The 22,385-nt window shown below is 38.1% G+C and overlaps 1 protein-coding gene across 4 annotated transcripts in view; it reads left to right on the forward strand.

Annotated features, from left to right (window-relative positions):
- Positions 1 to 7,659: 7,659 nt before the first annotated feature.
- The window catches only part of LOC311090673 (ferroxidase HEPHL1-like), a 40,568-nt gene continuing 25,842 nt past the window's right edge, over positions 7,660 to 22,385 (forward strand). The window contains exons 1-9 of one of the 4 annotated variants that reach the window (XM_084126110.1): positions 7,660 to 7,675; positions 7,832 to 7,897; positions 14,455 to 14,609; positions 14,718 to 14,962; positions 15,866 to 16,078; positions 16,268 to 16,456; positions 17,076 to 17,330; positions 19,497 to 19,665; positions 21,714 to 21,853. In XM_084126110.1, coding sequence (XP_083982236.1) covers positions 14,464 to 14,609; positions 14,718 to 14,962; positions 15,866 to 16,078; positions 16,268 to 16,456; positions 17,076 to 17,330; positions 19,497 to 19,665; positions 21,714 to 21,853 — 1,357 coding nt within the window. In that variant the 5' untranslated portion in view covers positions 7,660 to 7,675; positions 7,832 to 7,897; positions 14,455 to 14,463. Of the gene's footprint in view, positions 7,676 to 7,831; positions 7,898 to 13,879; positions 14,041 to 14,163; positions 14,321 to 14,349; positions 14,610 to 14,717; positions 14,963 to 15,865; positions 16,079 to 16,267; positions 16,457 to 17,075; positions 17,331 to 19,496; positions 19,666 to 21,713; positions 21,854 to 22,385 lie in introns of those variants that run through there. The other 3 variants (XM_084126109.1, XM_084126108.1, XM_084126107.1) reach the window with 3 other exon arrangements.

Below are 22,385 nucleotides of genomic sequence, written 5' to 3' on the forward strand. Positions count from 1 at the left end.
TATGCACTTACAAGTACTTCCTCCAAAGGACAGTCATCTGAGAGGGTTTCTTCACTGTCCAGTGCAATGGAAACAAATGGGCAATACAAAGTGTTGCACTTTCTTCCCTTTTGATGTAAAGTTAGAAAAAGGCCACTTACTGCACATGCTTCAGCCACTTTCCTGGGAACAGGTAAAAGTGTTGGTGTATTGTGTAAAACTGCACTAAATAGGAAAACACAAAGGCATTGCAATGAACTACACAAGGAAAAAATGGCAAATAACTCATGGCAAAATATTTTTACATTAAGTTCAGCAGTTTTCACCTTCACAAGTCAAAGCAATTGATCACTACTCAATATTTAACAGTTGGAACTACGTACGAAGAACGGACCCCTGATGTATAAACGAGTCAGACAATTAGGCTATTTACACTACAGAAAAATAAGGCCTACTGTTTCCATTAAAATATATAAACATCCTAAAATATACAGAATGTTTAGCCTACCTTATGGGCAAAATTGCATAAATGTAATTTGTTTAAAGTAATTAAATATAATTAAATATTATTTGACCAGTGGAAAAGATTGAAAATAACTCTTCTGTGAAAACTTTCTTTGAGATGTTATTTATTTATTCTAAAACATGGCAAGGATACTGAATAATTTTTAGCAGCACATGGTCCATATCTCAAATTTTCCTGATGTCTTGTAGGCTACTGTTGAACATGATATCTGTCAGGTTTCCGGTGATGAAGGACCCAAAAGAAGAGAAATGGAACACTGGCAACGTTCCAGCGCTTAATGGATCGTGTCTTAGCTGGAATGCAGTGGGAGATCTGCCTAGTCTACTAAGACAACATCATTGTGCTGGGGAAGATTTGAAGGAAATGCTTCAATGACTAGCACAAGTGTTCGAGAGGCTGCACCAAGCCAACCTAAAACTGAAAGCCAACAAGTGTTGTCTCTTCCACCGTCAGGTGGCCTACCTAAGACACATCGTCTCAGAGAGGGGTATTACCACCGACCCCGAGAAAGTGCAGAAAATTCAGGAACAGCTACAGCCCTCAGTTGCCAAACCCCTTCACAACCTCCTAAGGAAACATGCTCGATTCCACTGGACCCTAGAGAATCGGCAGGCCTTCGATAGACTGAAGGAGCTACTCATCACTGCCCCTGTTCTGGGCTACCCTATGGACAGTGGGGATCTCATTCTGGACACAGACACCAGCAACTTTGGAATCAGGGCTGTGCTATCCCAACTCCAACAGGGAGAGGAACGTGTAATTGCATACAGAAGTAGGAGTTTGACGCCAACCGGACAGAATTACTGTACTGTAGCATGTAACTGACGTGCTACGCCCAGTGATGATGTTCAGTATAGGCCAATTGAATCAGAAGTAAGGAACGTCTACCGGAGGGAGGAAATGATACAACAGGTGAGTGAATAGTGTGGTCGATTTTTCCCCTACGCACCTGACTTAAGTTATCCAAGTGTCCCTGACATCTGCAAAATTATACTCAGGTGACCTCTCCTCTGACCGTGTTGGTTGAAGTGTAGCTACTATGACCGCATAAAATGCCTAAGAATTATAGTTACCTGACTGCATCTAACCCTACCTAAGAGTCTTACACCGAGTCGAACGACGTCTTGTTCCTTTTTTAACACTATTACTTGGAAATAAGGTCTCTAGTGTTCCACTGACCTGCTGCAAAGCAATAACTAAACAGACAATGCCTTCAAATATGCTTTAATCACGGCCGGAGGACAGTTTTTTATAGAATAGGAGCATGGCAAAGGTGACATGATACATTACATAACTATTATTGGTTCTTCATATGCATAATTCAGCAAACCCTTCTGTTACTAGGTAGAAGCAAATTCTGATTTCTTGATTTACTTCACTTTGTTACTGAAAGTCATGAGTTTATACATTTAGATATCTGTCTAGTTTAATTTCCCCTTTTTGTTATGTTCGGAGATGATTCACACACACATTGACTGAGTGACTTTGACCAAAGTGTTTGGAAACATTTAGGTTTCAAAAGCATATGAATTTTATTCCTGCAAGTAAAAGTAATGTTAGATATGATTAAAAAATCCATCAAAATAGTCTACACAATTTTGTTCTGATTCAGATAGAAGATTATATTGATAAAGAAATAGTTATCTTTGTAGTTTGTTTCAATTAGATGAATCACAGATATGAACAATTAAAGGGATGGTTCAGAGTAAAATCAACCTAGGGTCCTTTGCACAATGACCTCGAGCCAAACATCTGTTTTCCTACCAATATTTGAACAAAATTCTCCATGAATTTCTTTTGGGGGATTTTATTTTTAACCTTCTCTTCTAAAATGGCTGCCTCTTTTATTGGCCTTAGCTCCTCCTAATTTTGGAAAATGCCCTTTTAGGGAGAAACCTATAAATTACAGGTGACAAGACATAAACAAACAAACTGCCATGACATTTCAACTCTAAATCATACATAATTTATATCTAGTACAATTTAAAGGGTTCAAAACAATGAAGACAAGACATATCAGGGAAAACTTACATGCTAGGTTCCCTCCCTCCCCTATGAGGTCAGAACCAGATGGAGTAATCTTCCATGAGCACATTCTAGTTTAAATATGGCTACTTTCCTTGTGTACTGGTTTGTCAAGTGAGGGGTGCACCCTATTTGATCAGCATGTGTCACTGAACATTAAACATTACAGCATTAAACGGTTAAACAATAAAACTAACAACTTGGGACGACTGATGGGATGTTTCAGGGCTACAAACATACAACTACATAAGGATGGTATATTTTGCCGGCATTTAGTTTGTGTGTACGTGTAATGGTGGAAAAAGTTTCTTGTGTGCACATACCCATGCTCAATCCCTTCAAAATAAAAGTCCTGGGTCACAGTCAGTCTGTGACAATACCCCCTGCCCAACGATGGAGCACCACTGACTTTGCATAGTGATCAAGGCACTTATTTTGAATCTGAGGACTTCAAAACAATGTGTGAACTCTTAGATATTGAAAATACCCGCACATAACCTTTCTGACCTCAACCCGATGGACAGAATCCTAGCCACAAGCTCGGAGCAGTGTCATTGGGAGTAGGATCTTATGGTTGCTTATGCTGTAATGGCTTACTGAGCAACCAAGCACAGTTTAACTGGCTTTACCCCAAACATGATGCACTTTGGCCAGTAGCTAACGGAGCCCATTGATCTAGTTGCAGGACTGCCCCCCAATAATGAATCAGCTCAAACACCCCCGCAGTATGTGGCTCAGATGAGGGAAAGGCTGGAGCTGGCATGGTGATTCGGTGACTGGACTAATTGACCCTTGTTGACTTTTTAAAAAATAAAAATAAATGGGAAAGGAAACCTTGTTGATAATACGTTTTTGTTCTGCTGTTAAAAAAAAAAAAAAACTGAAGCATGCTTGCTGTTGGAAATATTTTATATGTTTTCCTTTTGTAACCTGGAGTGATTTTGTTTACATTTAAGGGGTTAAACAGACAAGCCGTGAATATGCTTAATGAAGCCTAATTTATTTTGATTTGTCTGTGATGGCGGTTGTTCACTCCTTTTCCTTCTGCAGTCTCAACTACCTCACTATTCTTGCTTGGACTGACTTACTCAAGGAACGACCCCTTTATAAAGTTAATCTTTAACCCCTCCCAGCACCATGCTATCCTTATGGACTTTTTACCTCATCACATGGGGACTGGAATATATGGGCTATTGCCTCCATTGAGTGGAGTTGCTTGAATGGACTGTATGCCTTGAAAATTGGGGCTGCCTATGGACTTGGAAAAAATGCCTATGGGGGAAGAAATGTAATATGGGTAGACAATATGCTGAATGTATTCTGCCTTCTATTAACACCAATAACCTATGTCCCTGTTAATGTGTTGATGTATTTTATATCCATCCATCCATCCATCCATCTTCTTCTGCTTATCCGGGGCCGGGTCGCGGGGGCAGCAGTCTAAGCAGGGATGCCCAGACCTCCCTCTCCCTGGACACTTCCTCCAGCTCTTCCGGGGGGACACCGAGGCGTTCCCAGGCCAGCCGGGAGACATAGTCCCTCCAGTCTGTCCTAGGTCTTCCCCGGGGCCTCCTCCCAGTGAGACATGCCCGGAACACCTTCCCAGGAAGGCGACCAGGAGGCATCCGGAAAAGATGCCCGAGCCACCTCAGCTGGCCCCTCTCGATGTGGAGGAGCAGCGGCTCTACTCTGAGCTCCTCTCGAGTGACCGAGCTTCTCACCCTATCTCTAAGGGATCGCCCAGCCACCCTGCGGAGAAAGCTCATTTCGGCCGCCTGAAAACTCCCATGAACCCTCCAGCACCCTGGGGAGGGTATAGAGCTGTTCCTCCTGGATCCGAGGTTCTACTATCGGCCGTGTTCTCCTCTCCAGTACCCTGGCATAGACTTTCCCAGGGAGGCTGAGAAGTGTGATCCCCCTATAGTTGGAGCACACCCTCCGGTCCCCCTTCTTAAAAAGAGGGACCACCACCCCGGTCTGCCAGTCCAAAGGTACTGTCCCCGACCGCCACGCGATGTTGCAGAGGCGTGTCAGCCAAGACAGCCCCACAACATCCAGAGACTTGAGGTACTCGGGGCGGATCTCATCCACCCCCGGTGCCCTGCCACCGAGGAGTTTCTTGACTACTTCTGTGACTTCAGCTTGGGTGATGGACGAGTCCACCTCCGAGCCCTCAGCCTCTGCTTCCTCAATGGAAGACATGACGGTGGGATTGAGGAGACCATACCGGGCGACGTCACGGTCCTTGGATTTTTCTTCATCATAAGGGGTTTATGAACCGCTCTTAGTCTGACCCGTCGCCTAGGACCTGTTTGCCTTGGGAGACCCTACCAGGGGCATATAGCCCCAGACAACATAGCTCCTAGGGTCCTTCGGGTACTCAAACCCCTCCACCACGGTAAGGTGGCAGTTCAAGGATTATTTTATATCAGTCATGTAATGGTGCCGGAGTGGTGTTATCATTTTAGGGGTAGTGTAGGGGTAGGGGGAGAGGGAGAGGTAAATAAGGATTATTGCTTTGAGATCAGTAACTATGGGTGTTGAACTGTAACTCTGACAACTTTACCTTGCAAGAATGGGTAAAATGGCATGAACTAATCTGTCGCTAAGCTGCCACTGTGAATGGCCGAAGCGGTGAATGTAACACGTGGATGGGAATATGCATAGAACTGATATGCACATGGCATTATGCATGGTAAAACTAGGCATTGTAAGCCATATACATGGTTACATCGGGGAAGAGATGGGGAGAGGATGCAAGTATGCACAATTTTCTGCTGACTGGGTTTTACTGTATAAAGGTCAATTTTGCACAGATTCTGGTGTACGCATGTTTTTATAAATCAGAAAATATTTGTCTGCACGCAAAATTTAACTTTAGTAGGATGAAATCGATAGAAAGTTTTATACATGAAGCCCCTGGATCATAAATAAGAGACCTGTCAATTGGGCGCCATCCAGTCTAAGCTAACTGACAAACTTCTCCACAGCTTTAAAACAAAGAGTGCTTGTAAGAGATGGTTTCAAAAGAAGGAACCATGGATATGTCAACTTTAGGCAGTTAACCCAAGACTAATGGTCAAAAAGACAACACACCAAGGACAATCCTGAGTTGATGCCAAAGGTTGTTTAATCCCCAAGACAGAGATACAAAATAGACCTTTTTTTGAAGACCTCTGTTTGACTTTTCCTTGAACAGCAGGACCTCTCTAAAACCACAGAGACTGCCTTTACATATCAAAATGCATCAGATCATTCCAAAACAATGCTAGATGGACTTATAATCATTTCATTGAATAATTCTACATAATGTCTGTAACCCACATTTGACTATCATGTTGTAATCACTCGTTGTTTGTGCTTTTTAGTATTTATTAATGGTTCATAGGAAGCATGGAGTGTTTGATATCATCGTGAATGATTTCTCATTTTTTTAATTATGGTATTGAATCAAATCTGTGTTAAATGTATTGTTTTCTCATTATAAAATGAATGTCTATATCATACCCTGCAAGAGTGGGAAAGTTAAGAGACCATGTGACTAATCAGATAGCATGTAATTAATGTGAGAGGAGGAGAAACAGTCACACCCTGAACCAAAGACGATACCTAATTGTTGAGAACTCTTCCAAGGGGTTGGACAAACATCTGAGTTTAAAAGCTCAGAAAAAAAAAAAAAAAAAAAGCATTAGACGAGATGAGATCCAATCAGATAACAATGGTTTAAGGTTGGTTCAAGGAGGCATAAGGTTACAGTTAAGATGGGCTAACCCTGAAACACCATCATGAAGAAACAAGCCAACTTATCTAGCCTCACTTTTTCTAACTTTTTACATCAAAAGGGAAGAAAGTGCGTAATGCCCATTTGTTTCCATTACTTCCTGTGTTATTTCTGACTTCAACATGAGTTACAAGAGTCCACATCGACAGAAAGGCCCACAGAAGAGTATGTACAGAGAAGTGATACAGAGGTGGGAGGTGTTGTACTTTTCTGTTTTATTTTTGTTGCATGAGGGATGTATTGTTACACTTTTAAGAAGGATGCAATGTCACTTCCTGGGGCAACACATGTATTTCTGTTCAAAAGACATGAAAAACACAGGTCAAACAAGGAGCGCTTTTCTTTGCATGTACACCGCACTTCATCACTGTTCTCATAATAAGCTCACAAAATGATTAATAAAAGCATTTTACCACTGAATCTGACTGGAGTTCTTATTAACAGTACATACTGAATGCGCTTTTACATGTAATGGCTGATAAAGTAATGCTAAATGAGGTTAACATGTCAATGTGTAGACTAATTACAGACAAGTGTGCCTTCTTAACTCAGACTGCCCAGACTCGTCAATACACACAACTGTGTTGTACAATGTTCGTACACATCTGTTTAGTTAATTATCCCTCGTCTCGCACTCACATCTCGAGTATATATCCTTTTGCTCACGTTAAAAGTTACTAGTTTTTCTCTTGAGTTGTTAACACTCTCGTCCACCATTTTACGTACGACACTCTTTTACAGCCAAATTAAACTTTTCTTAACGTCTCAGGCACGAACTACGGCTCTATAAAATACGGCTCTATTTAGTTGAGAACACATTACTGGTCAGTCTTTAAATTTACTAATTTAGCTACCATGCACATTTGCTGTAATTCTGCATAATAATTACATTTATAAAGTTTAATACAGTCTTTTGCAAACATTTAATCGTCTGATGTGCCAGTCTAATGATTTATTATCAACATATGCGGAAGTGTCTGTCGCTGCTTTGCTTGCTTTGGTCTGAGCGCTGTCAGGATGCATCTGCTTATATTCAATGTTGTTGGTTTTGTGGCCAGTTGTCACCATATTCCACTGAAATGACACACCAATTGTGTGATGTTGCAATTCTTTGTGATCTGCCTTTTATTACTTTTTGTTTAATTTTGGTGATAACCCTCTCGCTCACTCTGATGTTTGCTTGACATTTCTTGTCAAAGGTAACATGCAGTATTATAGAAGAGGACACAGTAAGCTAGGCTAATTTTAGCCCGAGTGAACTTTTTTCCCAACGAGGGAAGGGGGTGAGAGGGCCAAGGTTCAAGACTCATGGTTCACTACTGTGCTGAAAGAAGAAAGTCATATACACCTAAGATGGCTCGAGGGTGAGTAAATTATGGGATCATTTTCATTTTTGTGTAAAAGATTAAAATCTGAATAGAGTTTATTAAATAACACGCAGGAAGTTAGCAGGTTGGTCTCTGCATTGCAGAATGTGACTGTGATACTGGCATGTAAATGAGGAGTCTTATCTGTTGCAGGTAGAGATGAGAAGCGGCTAGTGGACTGAACACTGGCAGACGATGACACACAGAAGACAAAGGACGGTAAGTAGTCAGGTAGAGGTTCAGTGTTGAACAATGAGACCACAACTTTATGAGTGTGTGAAGCAGGCTTAAATAGAGTGGAGCTTATGAAGGTGATTGATGGCAGGTGTGAATGATTGTGAAGTGTGCAGGTGTGAGCCAGGAGGGATTATGGGACATGAAGTGTGAGGTGACTGATCTGGTGACTGAGGATTGCGACAACTAACAATTATATATTTTAAAATAGGGCCCTAGTCAATATTGATTGATCAAGCTATTATATGTAGCTAGTATGAATAACAAATGCTTCCTCTGTGTCCAGACTTGACTAATGCAAAAACTTAAACTTCAAATAAACATAAAACTTCTGCATGACTGTATTTAATAGAGGCAACTGCGAAAACACAAGTAAAACAAACGATTATCAGTTTAAGCTAAAGTTTGGACTTGATATAGTGTTCCTTACAATTGACAAAAGTTCCAGCAATCCATGGATATTGACATGCAGCCAGGAGTTTTGTTTCCTGACATTTATATGTGCCTGATTTTGACGCTTGGTAAATACATAAAGTAAATTTGCCTGTGAACGCTTTACATAAAAACAAAATAGGTAGGTCTAATCCAGGTGATCACTTATATCAGTGTTATATATATCTTTATATTGTCCTGCCCAAAAACTTGTATAGTTTTTGACAGTGTTTATGTAAAAACATCCAATTATGCAGAATATAAGATCATATTTAACTGATGAGTTGTCAATACAATATATAACAATACAATATATAGGGCATGACTTTACCCCTAAATTCAGCATATTGACACACAATGATAACTGCAAATCCACCTTTCGCTGCCTGGAGACCAGTTGCTCCTGTGAATTGCAGCGATCCATTTGCTTCTCTGTTCTGTAGCTTTCAGCAGTCTGTAAAAATATACCTCAGATTTCTTGTCAAATCTATCTTTACAGTCAATCGCAAAGCTCTTTCCCATTTTAGATGTGTTTTGTGTGATTTTCATGCTGCCGCTTTTGCCACACAGTCGGCGTAACCGCAGTCACTCTGGCCAACTGTGACGGCTGCTGTCTAGTGGTTACACGATGGTATTACAGATGATAAATGGTGAATAAGTTACAGATAAATATTTAGTAAATATTTTTGTTATATTTTGTGAAATGCCCTTAAATTACAGCTTGTTTAATAAAAAATAGATAAAAATCAATTATTATTGAACTAAATTTTAGTTAAAAAAATATCATGAATCACCCCTGATCAGTAGACAGGTGAAATTATGCATGTAATAGTGCAGATACTATACCATACTAGGCCTACTTTTAAGTAGCACCAGTTTGAAATTCAGTATGAACACATGGGACTGTAGCCTAATGGTACACAGCTTATAATGGATCATGTTTTAATTATTATTATTATTATTTTACATGTATGTGTACATTAGAAGTACCATTCCGACAGTGAGAATGATGCTGAACCAAATAAAGATAAATGTCTTGGCGTCTGGCGTGTTTATTTAACCAATCAAGAAAAAAGTAAATCGAGAGTCATCGAGAGCCTCATTTGATTTGCTACAAGAAGAAGGTGATACCGCCTTCCTCCTTACGCTTGCAAAACTCATTGAGTGAGAGAATCGTGCCAAAACTGTAAAAGACACAGAACAGTACATATTGGGTTATTTCAGGAACTTTTTGCCCTACGTGCACAACAAACCATTTAGACATTTGCAACAGTTTGTTTTTTAAACATACAGATTGGTTCTACGCAGTCAGTACGCTTTTTAGTTCTTTGTTTTCACTTGAAAATCACTGTTCAGAGGCTTGCAAAGCTTTTGGCTTTGCAAGGAAAAGAAAAAAATGGCAACAGTGTTAGCGTGGAAAAATGGAAGTCAGGAGAATACAAATCATATTTATTTTGTGTTAGCTTAAACAAGTTGCAGTTTTAATTTAGGTTTACAACCTTATGTTCACTTCCACAAATCTTACCCTGCTATGTGATTCTTATGGCATAACTTAACCTTCATATTATTGACACTTGCTTTTTTCATGAATGAATCAGCGGGTTTGAACTAATTGGTTGAATGAATGATGATTCACTATGATTCACTTATTATGACTTGTCCCCATCAACTGGTTTTAGTTACATCAAAGCATATTGTTCAGGTCTAAAAATATTTATGATCCATATTGATGATTTAGCAATGTATATGCAAATCCTTTAGCCTGAATTGGTAAGGTAGCTAGTTTTGTTCAAAATGGCAGTTATGGGTAGCCTACATCAAGATGTTAGGTCTGGCAACTCACCATTGTCAGGGCTCAATCCGAGGGCCGGGATAAACGGCTGTCTTTCAAATTCGCTCTGCACGCAATAGGACAGCGCTTAAACCAACCAGAGCGTTTTCCCAACAGCGGAGCTAGTTGATAGATTAAACTTTTGCTGTATCTGGCTGGCAAAACTATGAACACATCTTCCTGTTTTAAGAATGACTTAAGTGCCATTCTTTGTTCTTTTCTCAAAGAAAAGCTTAACTCCAAGTCACGGCCAAAGCCGTTTCGAAAGACCGCTGTTCGCCAGCAGTAGCTCTTCTTTGTTTTCAAGTAGCAGGGAATTCATGCGGAACCATCACAACTCTGTTGTCATTATGTAAAGCCTGCCCACCGACTCTATGCACGATTTGATTGGCCTGACTAAAGTTTTGTTTTACCAGCTCGAAAGTCAATGGAGAGTTGCTAGACTACACTGGCTGCAAAATAAATTTTGCTGCCGCTAGGGTGCGTCTATATTTCTAGACTAAGTTATGGGGCAAAGTGAGCCAAATGCTGTGGGGTAAATTGAGCCAGTGTTTTAACTTACCCCGCCACAAGGCACTGTAGTTAAGTTTATTCTCTGAAGTATAAACTGGTATAATTTCAACGTTATAATACACAACTGGTTTAGTTTAGCATTATTTTTTATTTTTTTTAACTATTTTATTTTATAGTGCAAGTACACCATATCCTTCTCTGATAAGAACCAGAAGATGCATAATCATATATTTACATTCCACCTGTAGTCCCTAATGGCCTAACATGTTCGACATTGCAGAAAAACTACAATGCCAAGAATCTTTTGACCTAAATGTTTATTTGTTTCAGTGACATTTATTCATTCATTCAAATTCCGTTTTTATTTAATTTTACTTAAACTCTGTTTAGTCTGTTTTGGGAAGGTTACAACTTTAGTGTAAAAATATCAACTTACCCCTAACCTGGGGGTAACCTTGAGCCACAGGAACACTTTTTTATTAGAAACCATATTTTAGAACCCTTTGTCATTGATGCATTCTGATCATTTAAAATATATGAAACATCCTGAAATTACCTTAGATACTTTCATTGTACTTCTGACTAATTTTCTCTTATCTTGAGAACCACATAAGTAAAAACGGTTAATCTTACCCCACTCTCCCCCTTTGTCACAATAATGAAAATGTTATCGTAATTATGACTTAGTTTCTCATAATAATGAGTAAAATAAGAGTAATGAAAAATGTTCTTTTATCTACGCATGCACAAAACAGTCCAGACTGCTGTGAATGTGATTTCACCAAGGGCAACATAGTCCTGGATCAACATCTTTACTGATCCTGGAACAACATTCCAATCAACCAATCAGATTTGAGGGACAAGTTTATGTCAAGTTTAAGTTCACAACCAGAGTTAGGTGCTTCAGTGTTATATTCACCTATCATTTCCCTCTAATTTTAGGGATAAGTTAGGTTTAGGGATAGGGTTAGGAACAGGGCTGTGCACAGACATTTTGATGGGCAGGTGATCAAGTGATAAACAGGGGCACTCCTCTAATACTTTTTTTTTTTTAAGTAAAGTTTGATCATAATTTAATTAATTAAACTATTTTACACTATATGCTATAGGGCTGTTATACCAATTGAATGAAATCAGTATCAACAAAGTCCATCTTACTATTCATCATAATACATTTACACTGCAATTGCAATTGCTAAAATAATGCTATGAGATTAATGTTCTAAATATAACATTTTGAATATATAAATACACTGTTATCCCTTGCTGCAAATTCTGACAATATCATACCATTTTCCATTAAAACAGTAATATACCGTAGAAAAGAAAAATAGCCTACAGGAATATACTGTAAATCAACAGTGCTCACAATCGACACTCAGAGGCTGTTTTCCCAATCACACCCTATACCCTCTTGACCCTTGACTATAACATTAGTTTTTCTCTGGCTGCTTTAGCTGTGTGTTTATAAAACACATTTGTTATGGCAAGAAAAAGCCAAGAGGAAGATGATCAGGTGTTTTAGGCTGTTGAGATGATGCCATAATCATCCTGAACATGTCTGATTCTCTGATCACATCCAGTATATAAGCTTTGAGTTTATGGGTATTTAATATTTATCATACATCGGTTAATCTACAACATGAAATACAGCAATATTTCTGTAACCAGTTATTCTAAAGGATATTGAAATCATATAGTGCATTATATATATATATATATATATATATATATATATATATATATATATATATATTGCAACCAACCATTAAGATTCACGTGCTAATTTTTTATATCTCTGTGTTTCTACAATACAGTGTAGCTCTGTTTTCTTTGGTTGTGCATGATGTGTTAAAAAATCATCATTGTAACTCATTGCTGTAGTTTAACAGTGGTGCTAATGTAACACTTTTGATACAGGATTAAACTCTGAATGAGGTTAGTAAGGCTATATGATGATTTTGGTAATCAATATAACTGCAATCATTCATAAACCATGTGTGTGTGCACAAGTGTGATCTGCAAAAACACAGTTCAAGCAGCGACAGAGAAACTAATGTTAAAAAGTCAAGAGTCCAGAACCCAACTAAAGCAAACACTGATCTCTATAATGGTAACTTCAAACCAAACATTTTCAATTAAACACCTCAATAACAACTGTAAGAAATTGTAGTCTGCCTCGACCCAGATTCCACTCCAAACTATATTTTAGAATGAGCTCATCCCCAAAATGGCTTAATTATCATAGAGATGAAAGAAAGTCAAGTTATATTGTTTCTTCACCATTTGAGTTGATCAGATCCTGAACAAATGGTAGTCAATTGTAGAATGGGAATGGGTGTGGGACACAGAGAACCTTCTCAGACAATGGGGTGTCACAACTTCATTAACATACAGCCCACAGCTGTTGCAACAAGAGCAACTTCATTTACATTAAGAAGAGGATAAAAGGTTTAAGATTTGGATGTTCTGGGTTCATTCTGACGCTGGTTAACCCAAGGTGCTTCGTGGACCTTGCCACTGCTATGCTGTAATAAACTACATTTTTGAGATCTTCAACATCCACATAATTTTTTCTTACACTGGCAACACTGTTGCCAGTAGTTTACTGTAAAATTATTTTTTTTGGGTCACCGTTGTGCAGAAGAGTAAAGCCTGTGCTTCAGTCCAGGAGAAGATCTAAAAACATTGATGATACGCTGCATGTTGCTTTATTTAACAGACGGTGACTGTGTAGTTGCTGGTCCAGTGAAAATATTTTTATGTACAATAGTTTTTTAGTGGTCTCAAATGAAATAAGTTCACAGTAATACTTTGCTCACATTATTAATGCATTATGCATTTTAGTTAATACATTTAAATGACAGTTGGTCAATTTAAGGCAGTCGGTTTCTGCAAGTGAAATTAGTTAACTCAAGTTTTAATTTAGTGCATTTTTAAAGTAACATACTGTAGATTACAGTAAAGAACTGTAGGCTACAATTAACAGCAAATTATTTTTTTTAGTATTTTACTATAAAAACAAAACAAAAACAAAAAACAAAACAAAAAAACACCTGTAAGAACAGTGCATAAAATGTTAGGAAAAATTAAATGATACAGCCATGTTTCTGTTATGCTAAACTTTTACTTTGACAAGCCAAATTTACTTTTTAAAGTTCCACTCCTGTTTCTCCTTGTCACAGTCTGGCAGAAACGATAACATGGTTTCAAAATGGTCACATGGCAATACAAGTGTATGGTTACAAAGATAAAGGGAGTGGGTCAATTTACCCACTGGCTGATCTCATCTGACCCCACTCTCCCCTACTACTAAACGTTATATGAGAAAGTTTCTCAATATAATGAGACAGTAAGTCATAACTGTGAAAGTTTCTCATCATTGTGATACAGAATCATATTTTTACTAAACTGTGGCGTAAAACAAACAGAGCAAACGATGGTCCGATAGATTCAAAAAAACGCGGCGCTCAATGAAGCAAATGCTTGTTTGTTTTACAGCACGTACGCTACGTTAGCGCTCTTGGCTAGTTTAAATATGTGCTCTGTTAAGGGGAAAGAATCATGTGTTTTTGCTGCAGTTGACGCCCAACTTTCGGTTTCGCTATTATTTCACCCTAGCAGCGCGCTTTGTATGTTGATCTTTATCACATAGTTTCAGTGTCGGGGAAAAAAAAATCTGCCCGCGCTGGCATTTACGTGCGTCTCTTTCTGATCTGCCTCGGATATTTATACGTGTGTGTGTGTGTGTGTGTGTGTGTTTCAGCCATAAGCGATGAAGTCTGTGCTGTGCTCTTTATTGACGGTCGTGATCGCGCTACAGCGAGCCGAATGTATAAAGAGGACATATTATATAGCCATAAGAGAGGAAGACTGGGATTACGCACCAAGCGGAAACATTGTCAACAGTGATCTAAACAAGTAAGTTTGTGTGTTGACATATCTATTTACCAGTAGGCCTAATAGTAAAACAGGACAGTAACTGGTCACATTTTACATTACTTACTTTCGATTTCCTCTCTGTAACAGACACGCATCAGTTTTTCTGTCAAATGGCCCTATCCGAATAGGAAGAGTTTACAAAAAGGCTGTGTACAGACAGTACACCGATGACACTTATTCCCAAGAAATACCAAAACCTGCGTGGCTTGGCTTCCTTGGACCTATTTTACGGGCTGAGGTCGATGATGTCGTGGAGGTGCATATGAAGAACTTCGCAAGCAGACCTTATTCTCTTCACCCACATGGAGTGTTCTATAAGAAGGATTCGGAAGGTTGGACAATTATCTCTCTCTCTATCAGTTTCCGTATTTATTCTTTCTTCATCCATTTCCTTCTGCTTATCTTGCTGTGTCTTTGTTTATCTATGAGTCAGGACAGCAATTTAGAGTCTATTGACACACATACATCCCATAAATCAATAACAGAGCAATAAACGAAAAGATATGCAGCAAAGTGTCAAAATGCAAGTTTGTACTGAGATGTTTAAAGGGTAACTCACAGAAATGACTTTAGACAACTTGAATCTTCATAATAACAGCTATACCTGAAGCAACCACTTTCATAGCTGAAATAATAAACTGTTAAAATATGTGCTAAGATATCAAATAGAACAACAACAACATGTAGATCTGCACTTTTTAATTGTTTTTAGTGATTTACCCAGTTAATTAAAGGCTTTTACTTTCACCAGATGAGTGACTTATATATTTCGTCTTTATACATCGTCTTTTTTAATGTTTGATTTAATGCTGGTGAAATATGTAATGGAATGTCTTTTGTAAGAGTACATTATACAAATGCTTTTTAAAGATGCCAGTATGCAAACAAACTATTTTATGTGATTGGATAACCATGGTACAACATTTTTGTTTCTATCCAATTAGCATGTAGAAATTTGTAACTTTCAATTTTTATGTAAACTTTAGTAGTCAGGGTTATATCAGTGCCATGAATATTTCTGCATGATCTATTTAGCATAATCTTAGCTTCCATTTAAAGTCTGGGTGGACTATGGAGAAAAGTTGCTGTTCATTTAACTTTTTACATTAAAAGAGCACAGAAAATCTTGTATTCCATTAAATGTCCCCTATTGTCAAATCACAGTAGGACTCATTGAATAAATCAGATTGGATAATCTCATTTGCCTTACTTGAATTCACTACTCTGTATTTTAGGAGCGTTGTATCCCGATGGCACCTCTGGTCGTGATAAGAGTGATGATGCAGTGGCTCCAGGTCAGAGCTGGACGTACACCTGGGAGGTCAAACCAGAGTACGGCCCCACTGAAGCAGATGCCAGCTGTCTCACATGGATTTACCACTCACATGGAGATGCACCTAAAGACATTGCATCAGGGCTTATCGGAGCTCTGCTCACCTGCAAGAAAGGTAAGGTTCACACAACCCCTGATAAACTGTTCATGCATGGAATACCCACAGAAGATTGTACAGTATCTCACAGTACCAACTACTTCTTAACATCAACACTTCTCCCTCCCAATTCAGTTCTCATTATATTTACTCTTTATATCTCATTTCATTCTTTTCCTTATATTTTGTCTTCTCTTTTTATCTCAGGCACTCTGAACTCTAGCAATAAGCGCTCTGATGTGGATGAAGATTACATTTTGATGTTCAGTGTGGTGGATGAGAACTTAAGCTGGTACTTGGAGGAGAATATTGAAAGATTTTGCTCTAAACCAGATGAAACAAAAGAATTTATGAAAAGCGCAGATGAGGAATTCAGAGAATCCAACCTTATGCATTGTAAGTCTCAGTATTTCTCAAGGTTGAACTTTTAACTTCATCAATACATAACAATTTGGGTTTTTCTCCTTGTGTTCTATTGAGGAATGTTCTTTTTATCATAGACAAATTTAAATAAAAAATTTAAATCAGCTTAAATAATTAGATTTTTGCGTTTGGTAGACAATTTGAACTCAAAGAGGCTTAGATTGCATTGTAGCCGTTAATCAGTTAAAAATAAGTGATTCATTCTTAAATCTTTAAATTGAAATCTTTAGTATTAAATTGTTACAGCTACCCTTGTCTGTTACCAAGAGTATTAGATTAGCACATTAAATTTCATGATGTAAGTTTTAGCTGATGACGCATGATTGACATTTTCATGGAAAGTACCTTCTTGTATCTGCTCCACTTTGAAACAAAAGTTTAGTTTTCCTTTTGATATCCAAAGTTGGCTGCAGTCTAAAATTCCATTGCAGTTGTTTGTGATTTTAATTTCTAAGGATCAAATGTTATTATTTTAGTGAATAATATGCAGAATTATTGTTTTTTTTTGGTATCTAATTATAAAACGTGTAATCTCATATCCTATTTTCCTTCAATGTCACTTGTTCAACTTTTTCTTGTATTTTCCCATTAGCGATCAATGGATATGTTTATGGCAATTTGCCTTCACTGAAAGTGTGTGTTGGGCGTCCTGTATCTTGGCATCTCTTTGGCATTGGCAATGAAGTGGACATTCATTCCGCTTATTTCCATGGACACACCCTCATGGATCGCATGCACCGCACAGATGTTCTTAGTCTGTTTCCTGCGACTTTTGTCACCGCAACAATGATCCCGAGAACACCTGGAAAATGGTTGTTAAGTTGCCAAGTCAATGATCATATAAAAGGTAAGTGTTCTACCGTCTTTCTGTCATCTCTGTGTTAAGCCCATATGTGTTCCTGCTTTTTTGAAGCATTGGTTTTGTCTAATCAGTGTATGATCACTTTTGGTTTTGCTTTGATGACTATGAGTGGTATAGTGTTCAGTTTTGCTGCACCAGTTTTTTACTGACACTTGTTTTATCTTTCTGCCAATTTCTTCCATGTTGTTGACACATTGTTTTAGTTTGACTGTTTCTAATTTTGATTGCTACACTGTAAAAGAAAATGTATCATTGTGTTTATGTCATAACAACAACTTTGAATCCATGAATGTAACTTATACAATAATTGCAATTTTAATTACTTTTCTGAGAGTTTCAACTCTGTTATCTTCATCTTGATTGAATTTAAAGTGGTACAAAATTTTTGATGAACTTATCTCTGCAAGTGGAGTTTATCTCCCCCAAAAGTGTTAAGATAGATCCTCCCTGGCACCATCTAAACATTCAGAGAGTCACCTCAGATCTTTCAATAGGTTTGTTCTATGGATTTAATGTTGTGCCATAATTAAACAAACAAATTCATCATTTTGCAAACAAACTCGGTCTGCTTTGCAAAAGAAAACTCGACTAGCAAAAAAACTCGGTCTGCTTTGGAGATACATTTACTGTTTTAGAAGAGGAAGTTGCTCAACTGCATTTGTGAGAAAATCTGCCTGGACACATTTGTGAGAAACTAGAGCTGAGAGATCTCATAAAAAGCCAAGTGTCTCACAATCATAACAGACAGATATGCATTTGTATGCAATAGATTTGGTCTTTGTTCAAAGGTTACATGCAATTTGTAGGATGGTTTGTATTTATTTGTGAAATATTATCTAGGCTCATTTATTTATATTTACAAAACACAATGCATTGCATATGTGTTACTCCACTGCATTTTCGCTCCGATCCGATCGGTCTGTGCAGCGCCGGTTCAAGTCGAGCAAGCCTTTTATCTTTCCAGCTCAACCAATAGCGAGAGTTCTGTAGCAGGCGGAGCCAGAGGCTGTTTGGCCGGTGTGGGACAATGGCTGATGTGTAACATGGGAAAAGACATTCAGCTTCGGTTACAGGAGTGCAAGCCAAATTTCACTGCATTTAAACCTTCAAAGATTAAACAGATCATGAACATGTCAAAGCGAACAACGCACTACAATGGATGTTTCAATACAGCATTATCATGCACCCATTCAGAAAGACAAATATTCCAGTTTGTAATGTTTACTTTGACATGTCCAGTGTAGACCACCTTAAAGGGATGGTTCGTAGTAAAATCAACCTAGGGTCCTTTGCACCATGACCTCGAGCCAAACACCCTCCAGAAGCCTTTTTTCCCTTGGTCGAACATTATTAAAGTTAGAGCTTATTTAGAGATATCAGCCGGATGGCTGATTATTGTTATTATAATAATTTGTCATTACACTACATCCTTATGCATCGCTTTCTGCCAGGACTTTTACGTGCTTTTCCCAAATCACGGAAGTGACATCGACGTCCGGGTTAGCGGTAGCATGAGCCGTCAGGCAAGTGTTATTTAAATAAACTCCTGATGTTCTTACAAACTTTCCAATCCCTCATTTTATGAGTACAGAATCTATTTGTACTACTGTAGAAGTTTGGTACCATTCTGGGCATTATTAGTGGGGTAATTTACAAGATACAGCCTAGGATCCATTAGCGCCTGCACTAAGCCATCCGGCTGATATCTCTAAATAAGCTCTAACTTTAATAATGTTCAACCAAGGGAAAAAAGGCTTCTGGGGGGTGTTTGGCTCGAGGTCATGGTGCAAAAGTAAAATCATGGGTCCCTAGGTTGATTTTACTCCGAACCGTCCCTTTTTTTTTTTTTTTTTTTTTCTTATTTACTTACTCATGACACATAGCGTGTTGGACCTTTTATTGAAAGTAATCTACTGTTGAGTGATGACTTTACAAGCAACCAGAAGAGCTGCGATTGTGATGTTTGAGTTGGAGGAGGTGCAACATGCAAAAGGGTCATTTGCAAAATATGATTTATTTTTGTGATTCCATTAGGTGCCATTAGTGTCGCAGAAACTACATACTTCACCTTTAAATATTTAAGAAAGCAGGTCAAGTTTTATTTTCAAGATTTCTGAATCTCTCTTTTTTATGGTCTCTACTTGTGAGTAGCAGGTATGCAGGGTTTCTATGAGGTCTCGACCTGTGGGTCAGCGTCCTCTCCAGCAGAAGCCCCTGGCACTGAGAGACGTTTCTACATTGCTGCTGAAGAGATGGACTGGAACTACGCCCCTTCAGGAATGAACTACATGGAAAATGAAACACTTACTAAACGACACAGGTAGAAACAGGATTTGGAGACACTTAATGCATGATTGAGTAACACAAGTCCCACTACAAAGGCTTGGCAATTATATATTTGAAAGATGACACACCTACCAGGTAAAAGCAGAATTGGATGATGAATCTGACCATCTGAAATTAGATTCTAATCATTTGTATTGCTGAGGGAGTTTTAAGGGGTGAAGGTCAGACTCACGCTTTGCTTGTAAATGTCAGGGAATAAATTCTGATTGGATAAACTTTTGCCACTATTAATTTGAACACAGACAATGTTGCAAACAGAAAGATTTAGGAGAAGAACACCATTTAACATCCATTTGGTGTAATCTCTTCTACAGTACACTGGATTTTAAAGTTAAGATAAAAGTCTAATCTCGGTTTATTCACTTTACCTTTAAAGCCCCCTGAAATCAAAATTTAAGTTTTTTAGCTTTTAGTATGAATATGTTAGCCTTAAAGGTCCCGTTCTTCGTGATCCCATGTTTCAAACTTTAGTTAGTGTGTAATGTTGTTGTTAGAGTATAAATAATATCTGTAAAATTATAAAGCTCAAAGTTCAATGCCAAGTGAGATATTTTATTTAACAGAAGTCGCCTACATCGAACGGCCCGTTTGGACTACATCCCTCTACTTCCTTCTTTAATGTCGTCAGTAGAACAGTTTTTTGACTAAACTCCGCCCACAGGAATGCTCCCTCAACTCTACCGAAATTCGTTTATGTACTTGCGCACTTCTTATACCTTACTGTGTTTACTCAGCTCTTACAGTGATTTTCTGAAGTAAAACTGACACTTCATCTTTTGTGTGATGTACAATAAACTTTATTAAACTCATCAGTATATGTTTGATCATATCATTCGGACCTGGTCCGAAACAGCAGACTTGTAGGCTATTAATAAATAATGGATACATACAAGCAGATGACAAATACGTTATAATAACCGTAATTAAACTACTAAACTATACCTGTTCCATCTCTATACAGCACTCTGACTCTGTATGCATTATTGTCCGACTCGAAATGAACACCGTTACTGAGAGTTTCTGATATTATCATCATTCCGTGAGATGAAATTGTCCTGAGAGACTGAGCGCGAGCTCGTGAGGCTCCGCCCCCTGGGTCGTCCAGCAGCAGCTTATTTGCATTTAAAGGGCACACACTAAAACAGCGCGTTTTTCTGAGCCCCAAAAAATGACAATTTAAACATGCTGTAAAAAATGATCTGTTGGGTATTTTGAGCTGAAACTTCACATACACACTCTGGGGACATCAGAGACTTATTTTACATCTTGTGAAAAGGGGCATAATACGGGACCTTTAAGGTTGTGAATACGCTGGTGTGTTTAAAACAATATCAAAATTTGCATTTAGGAGATATAAGCATTCAAATCTTACAGTCGCTCACTTCCGCTAAAATAGATCAATGATTTTAATAACATCACTGACGACTTCAGCTTCTCATCACATCTTCTGTCCAATCAAATGCTCTCTAGAATCTAAAGCTCCGCCCCCTATGCTATAAGCACCACCTGGCCAAAGCAACCATTAACACGTCACAGAGCAATATGGGTCAGAGATGTGTGTTCAGCTGCTCAAACGCTTGAGTTTTACTCAGTTTTCCAACTGTACGTTGGTTAAGAATGAAATAGGTAGAATATATTCACACCTCTACTATTGAATCCAACGTGTTGTGCTCAGATTCACTTCCATGGTGCTGTCAAGTATGACTTGCAGTCTGTAAGGTAAACTAAACACTATTGGCTATTTGAAAAGGGGGAGGGGCAATTCAATATGTCCTGCCTTAGCTTCCTGTTACAGTGTAAATTACATCAACACCAGTGAGCCTTGAATATATCTCAACTGACCTTGTTTTTGAAGCCTTTGAAGGTACACAGAGATTCAAAGATGTCATTAATGTAATTATCATAGATATAATTGTGGCTAATGGTTCCTACCTGATATTGACTCTTATTTGAAGTTTAATTTTGCATTTATTTTTCTATAATATAAGTGTTAATGTCGTCAGTGACTCTGTTTTCCTGCAGTGACTCTGAGTCGTACTTCAGTCGTGATGGTGGTAAACTGGGTGGAACTTACCGCAAGGCCAGATACATTTCATATACTGATGAAACATTTAATACCAAAACACATATTGTGGGCTCAGATGAGCATCTTGGAATTCTGGGTAAAATCCTTATTTTTGTCTTATCTGTGTATGAACACTGATATGTCTTTGATAATATTTTAAAGTATGCATTAAATGGAAGTTACTTACTTAGCCACATTATGATGTTTTTGTGAGTGAGATGGCTTAAAAATAAAAATAAATGTAGGACAGGACTTTGACTTATACATCGCTTGTTAATTGGATTGTGAAAAGTGAGCTAGGGCATCTCAATGTAAATCACTTACCTGCAATACGGCACAATAGCAAGTTTTGATTAAAGAATTAAAAAAAGTAAAAATAAAACAACAACAACAACAAGAACATGCACAAATGAATCGTTAACAATAAGACCAGTGACATTAATAAAGAAAATAAATGTGGTAACTTTTGATTTCTTGCTGACTTTAAAGTTTATGATAAAGAGTTCTAGTAAAATGCCGTAGAGCTGGTGCCATGCTACAGTGCATGAGTGCTTTTCAGTTTCATGAAGCACAGTTATATTAATAAAGTTTAAACATTCTGTTGTGAAGATGGTAAGTGATCTGTTATC

Source organism: Abramis brama (genome assembly GCF_963993115.1).
Source record: "Abramis brama genome assembly, chromosome: 10".
In the NCBI taxonomy this organism is placed as follows: Eukaryota; Metazoa; Chordata; class Actinopteri; order Cypriniformes; family Leuciscidae; genus Abramis; species Abramis brama.